The sequence below is a fragment of the Myotis brandtii genome, unplaced genomic scaffold (genome assembly GCF_000412655.1).
Source record: "Myotis brandtii unplaced genomic scaffold, ASM41265v1 scaffold500, whole genome shotgun sequence".
NCBI classification, from domain to species: Eukaryota; Metazoa; Chordata; class Mammalia; order Chiroptera; family Vespertilionidae; genus Myotis; species Myotis brandtii.
In genome coordinates, this window is record NW_005369062.1 from 1,630,319 (window position 1) to 1,636,667 (window position 6,349).

Consider the following 6,349-nt stretch of genomic DNA (forward strand, 5'->3'; position numbering starts at 1 on the left):
AGGGAGATGTGAGAGAAATATCGATCGGTTGCCTCACGTATGCAACCCGACCAGGGATCAAACCCGCAACTGGGGCATGTGCCCTGACCAGGAATCCAACCAATGACTTTTTGGTGCACCTGACAATGCTCAACCAACTGAGTCACACCAGCCAGGGCTTATTTCCATATTTTTGAACTGAATTTATCTGGGATGCAAACGTAATTGCGCCAAATATACAAAAAGAACCTCAAACTCTTAAATAGGACCAGCAACTGCTGCATTGCAACTCTCATGCAGATCTAACATTTGACTATTGGAACAATGAAAGTAAAGATGTATCTTTTGTTCATTTTTATAGAACTTTTGAATACTACATTGGATTTACCTACAGATTAGCTTTAAGTGCTTGTGCTTACACAAATAAGAAATGCTATTTCTGTCCTGTTCCTGCAGCCTTTGAAAACCCTTTTACTTGCAAATTATACTGTTTTGACATATTTTTATCAACTGTGGAAACTAACTTCACAGCTGATAATCTTTCTTTTTTAAAAAATATGTTTTTACTCATTTCGGAGAGCAGAAGGGAGAGGGAGAGAGAGATAGAAACATCAATTGGCCCTAACCGGTTTGGCTCAGTGGATAGAGCATCGGCCTACGGACTCAAGGGTCCCAGGTTCGATTCCGGTCAAGGGCATGTACCTTGGTTGCGGGCACATCCCCAGTGGGGAGTGTGCAGGAGGCAGCTGATCGATGTTTCTCTCTCATCGATGTTTCTAACTCTCTATCCCTCTCCCTTACTCTCTGTAAAAAAAAGTTAAAAAAAATCAATTGGCTGCCCCCCAAAGTAAGGATTGAACCCGCAACTTGGGCATGTGCCCTGACCAGAATCGAACCAGCAACCTCCTGGTGCATGGGACAGCACTCAACCAACTGAACCACTCTGGCCAGGCTGATAATATTTCTTAAAACAACTCAGTCATGATTGAAGTTTCCAATTCTTTCACTGAGTTAAGACCTACTCCTTTAAGTTGTAGTGTGGGTGTTTCTTCAGGAAACTTAACAGTCATTTTTATTTTTTTTTTCTTTCCCCAGATATCCCAGAAGAAACTGAAGAAACAAAAACTTAGCTTGGGAGTAAATTAAGCATAAAGTAAATAGTAATAAAAGTAAAAGCAGAAAAACAAAACAAACAAACAACTCAGTCATAATAAAGAAGATACAGACTTATTGCTGATATATTTTCCCAAGGAATTAGGGAAGAAAATCGTTTGTATTCTCAAGTCAGGTGCACTCAAGTCAAGCAAAAAAGTGATCCCAATGTAGAGTTTATGAGTTTACACTTAAAAAAATTTGACATCCCTTTAAATTACCTCATGGAATTTTTGCATTTCAGTGATACAGAAGTTCACAGTCTACCTTATTACAGACATGAAATGGCACTTGTTTCAATATTAGCATTAACTAAACCATACTGACCTAGACTGACCACATTAATGCTCATAGTTAGTTGGATCTCTATGTTTCCCAGAAAAAAAGAAAATCACTAACCTTTTTAGAGAAAAAAATTTTAAATATCACAATTTCAGTATAGCGATTATCAATGTAAAGTGCATTTGATGCTTATTAAAAATTTTTACAATTAATTAAAAAAGTAAACTCTTCTTTAAGAATCAGAAAGTTTATATTATTCCTTTTTCTCCCTGAACTCTTATCTCCTCCATGTAATGTTTTTCATGCTTAAAAATCTTATTGATCACCCTATTATAAAAATGGAAATTACTTTTTCCTGATATAGGCTTTTTACTGGATTATTAAAATTATTAGTAGTACGTCGTTGATCAAAATAAAATAAATTACATTGATAAATACTTAATTATAAAAAGTAAAACTGTATCAGACATTCATCTCTTAAAGACTTGAATGGACTTTCTTCTTCCTCCCTCCCAATTAGTTCAGTTAGTATCTATAGAAGAATGCTAACTTTTTGCTGGACTAGACAAGGTTTAACATTGATTCTCTTCTGTTTTTCTCTTTTTAAAGCTGTAAGTGCTGAGAAACCACATTCATGTAAGTAAATAGAATTGGAAGTTTTGTTAAAGGAGTCTCTCAATTCTTGTCTAGTTGTATGTCAAGAATCATATAGCAATTTATCACTAAAAATGGTCTTTAACCATTGAGTCTCTTGAAATTTCATTAAAAGCAAAACCTTGCAAACCATTTGACTTTCAAAAGGATTTGTCATTCAATCAAGATTCATTCAGTCTCTCAAAAACTATACATAATTTCAAGTTCCCTCTGTTTGATGGTTTGGAAATGTTTACACACTGGAGTAATACTAAAATATAGTACTTATGAAAGCTGAATATCTGCAAATATATTTAAAATTATCTCTGCCTACCTTAACTTTTGAAATCCTCAAGAATGGTGAAAAAAAAAAGAAGCTAACCTAAGTAACTTTAAGAAATGGTATTTTGACTGGAATTGTAAAGCTAAAGACAATAAGAGCAATACATAAAATCTATTATAGTTGGTATATTTGTTTCTCACAGGGGTATGGGTTAATAATTTGGAAACTGCTTTACATGTATACTGATGTTGAACAACTAACTGGATGGTGGATGGTACAAGCCAGGTTTCTTTATTCTTTCTTTCTTTCCTTTTTTTTTTTTTAATTGACTTCAGAAAGGAAGGGAGAGGGAGAGAGAGATAGAAACATCAATGATGAGAGAGAATCATTGATCGGCTGCCTCCTGCACGCCCCCTACTGGGGATCGAGCCTGCAACCCATCTGATATGATGTGATGGGAAAAGCACTTCACTTCTATGATAATCTTCCCCCAAACCTTTAAGCTCAGTCTCATTATGAAAAAAACATCAGACAAACCCAATCTGAGGAACATTTTACAAAATGCCTAACCAGTACGCCTCAAAGATCTCAAGGTCCTGAGAAATAAGGAAAGACAGAGAGACTGTCAGAGACCAGAGGAGACTAAGGCTGACTAAATGTTGAAATATATATAAACTGTGAGGGGTGAAGTTCTGTACCAGTTTTTGTATGTTAAGATAAAAACATGTTTAATTTTTTTTTACAAAATATGTTTTTTATTGATTTTAGAGGGTGAGGGAGAGGGAGAGAAACAGCGATGACAGGGAAACATCTATCGGCCACGTCCTACATGCCCCCTACTGGGGATCAAGCCTGCAATCCGGGCATGTGCCCTGACAGGGAATCAAATCAGGATCTCTCGGTGCAAGGGATGACACTCAACCAACTGAGCCACATGGGTCAGGGCAAAAATGTTTAAATCGGATGTATGTATTCCATATTTCAGCAGATCCTTAATAATGATCCTACTGTAGTTTCACTATCTTTTTCCTCCTATTCTTCACTTGAGCATTGTTCCCTATACCAGGTCAGGCATATGCTGTTCCTACACTTGCCCCTGTGGAATCCCCAGAGAAGAAGCTGTTTCTTCTTTAGTAAAATATTTTTTTAAATATATTTTCATTGATTTCAGAGAGGAAGGGAGAAAGAGAGAGAGATCGAAACATCCATGATGAGAGAGAATCATTGATTGGCTGCCTCCTGCACGTCACCAACTGGGGATCGAGCCCACAATCCGGGCATGTGCCCTTGACCGGCATCGAACCCGGGACCCTTCAGTCCACAGGCTAATGCTCTATCCACTGAGCCAAACCAGCCAGGGCTTTAGTAAAATATTCTTACCCCGCTAATTGATCATGGATTTAATGACAGGACCCAGCACAGTGTGTCATGGTGACCCTTTGCATATATGTTGGGATCCTGCTCCTTCCATTAGTTCCACAACATTCTAATTTCTGGTACTTTCCATATTGATTCCTCACCGTTGGCCCTATTTCTTTCCCCTGTATAGGACTGACAACTTCTGAAAAGATACGTAACCCTTTCCACTCCTCCCAGGGTGGATCATCTGAACTGGTTTCTTTTGTGTATCCTGTGAGGGGCTATATTTAAGGACAGATGGTAGTAAAGATCACGGAAGATCATTGATCACTACCAAGAGAGTCTTATTGAAAAATTGCACACATTATTATGTTATAATTAAATATATTTAGATCCTAAAATCTTTAGGAAATGTAAAAAGAGTTACATAGTAATAAACAGAAATCATAACAATGCAAATAATAACATTATGGGTTGCTCTCATGCTCCATGGTCAGCATCCCTATGAGATCGGCATTATTATCCTCATGTTATAGTTGAGGAAATTCGGGCCCAAAGAGGTTAAGTAATTTCCCACAATCACACAAATAATGAGCATCCAATTTCTGTTCTATCTGACTGCAAAGCCTGAAGCTCACACCCATAATTCTACACCTTCTCCTTTGCATTAAAAAACGCACAAGAATTGTAGATTTTTAAACGAATCAGGAACAATTTTAAATATCCACAGCACCCCTACCCCATTCTGTTTCCAAGGGAAAATATACAGTCCGTTAGCTAATATCAAAACATTAATTCCTCACTTTAAAAATCTATTCAATGTGACTAAGGAACATTTCCTTGGGCATTAGTCACCAGATGCTCCTTGCCAGCCAGCTCGCTGCTTCAGTTCTGACACCCAATCAAAGTTGTTGTCTTCCTCCTCAAAGTCTCTGTGAAAAAATGATATGGATATTAAGCCTCCATGTTAGGGGTATGGTAAGTATTTGTTGATGGGTTCAAAGCAGAACAACACCATAACAATATTCACATTTTTAAAAAAATGAGCTCCAAGGCAACTGAACACAGAAAAAAAAAATGGTTAGTTCTTTCAAAAGAACACTTCTTTCACTCTTTCAATAATATTTTCAATAGAAAATATATTAAAAAACAATAAATCCAAGCTGAACAATTTTAAACATTTGGCTCAGTCAGGAATTAGTAATTACCGTTATGCATTACCCACCTCAGATAAAAGATCAAGTTATAAATATTCACTTATGGTGTAAAATAATATAACCAGCTCCTGTTAAACCTGACATTATTAAGGTTAATTACACACATACACACACACACTCACACCCCACAACTAAAGCTTTCTAGGTACAGCACAACGTACGTGTCCTCCTCATCCAGTCTAGGTTCGAGTCTCTCTGGATCCAAAATGACAGAATCGTAACCTCCATCAACACTGTCTGATGCTTCAGTTTCTTCACACAGGGGACCTTTCAAGCAGAACCCTTCTGAACCTTCAGAGGAATATTAACAGAAATCATGCGGATTTAAACAGTATTTATTCATTTCCTCATATTGGACTAAAATCCTCCAAAAGTTTGCTGGCTAGTTGAGGACAATCCCATGTTCTATATTTCTTCTGCAGTGCCTCCCGACATTACCCAGCATGATTTCTGGCATAAAACAGGCCCAGTAAGCATCAGTATATATATATTAACTTTAACAACACTATTTTCTTAGCCCTTGCCAGGTAGCTCAGTTGGTTAGAGCATCATCCCACTACACCAAGGTTGCGGGTTCAAGCATGTGCCCATTTAGGGCACATACAAGAATCAACCAATGAAAGTATAAATAAGTGGAACAACAAATCGATATTTCTCTCTCTCAAATCTATAAATAAAAAAAAAATTTTTTAATGCTACTTTCACCCTATTGGGTTTGATTCCCGGTCAAGGCCGTGTACCTGAGTTGCAGACTTAGTCCCCAGCCCCAGTCGAAAGGCAACCAATCAATGTGTCTCTTACACATCAATGTTTCTCTCCCCCCCACCCCGCTTCCTTCCACTCTCTCTAAAAATCAATGGAAAAAATATCCTTGGGTGAGGATTAACGACAACAACAAAAATATTACTTTCTTCAAAATAAAATATTCAGAATATAATTAAGCCCTCAAATATAACAACTTATATTAAAGCATTAAAAGTTATCCTTGGGTAGTCAGATTATAGTTTTTACTGTGATGAAGTCTGAACTGTAAAGCCACCAGTATACTTGCACAGAAAAAATGAGCTTCTCTGAAAAGAAAGTAGTCACAAATAAGCAAACAACTGAGTAAATAGGAATAATATAGCTCTATGGGAAATTTTAATTATAGCTTAAGACTATCTAAAAAAGATTTAAGAAAACCTAAAACTATAATGCTATGTATGTGATTTCATAACTTGAAAATGAAAGGATTTCTGGGAGGTGAAAATGGGGAGTTATTGTTTAACTAGAGGCCCCGTGCACAAAATTCATGCACAGGGGTGGGGTCCCCCTCAGCCCAGCCTATACCCTCTCCATTCTGGGACCCCTTGGGGGATGTCTGACTGCTGGTTTAGGACAGTTGGACATCCCTTTCACAATCCTGGACTGCTGGCTCCTAATCGCTCACCTGCCTGCCTGCCTG

The 6,349-nt window shown here is 37.5% G+C and overlaps 1 protein-coding gene and 1 pseudogene across 1 annotated transcript in view; one reads left to right on the plus strand and one right to left on the minus strand.

Moving 5' to 3' along the window:
• Positions 1 to 285, plus strand: part of LOC102263342 — a 1,127-nt pseudogene extending 842 nt beyond the window's left edge.
• A 3,392-nt stretch (positions 286 to 3,677) lies between these two features.
• Positions 3,678 to 6,349, minus strand: part of NEK3 (NIMA-related kinase 3) — a 36,681-nt gene continuing 34,009 nt past the window's right edge. The window contains exons 15-16 of the mRNA XM_005876941.2: positions 5,067 to 5,196; positions 3,678 to 4,620 (exon numbers count right to left, since the gene is read on the minus strand). Of these exons, the coding sequence (XP_005877003.2) occupies positions 4,536 to 4,620; positions 5,067 to 5,196 (215 nt within the window). The 3' untranslated portion in view covers positions 3,678 to 4,535. The remainder of the gene's footprint in view (positions 4,621 to 5,066; positions 5,197 to 6,349) is intronic.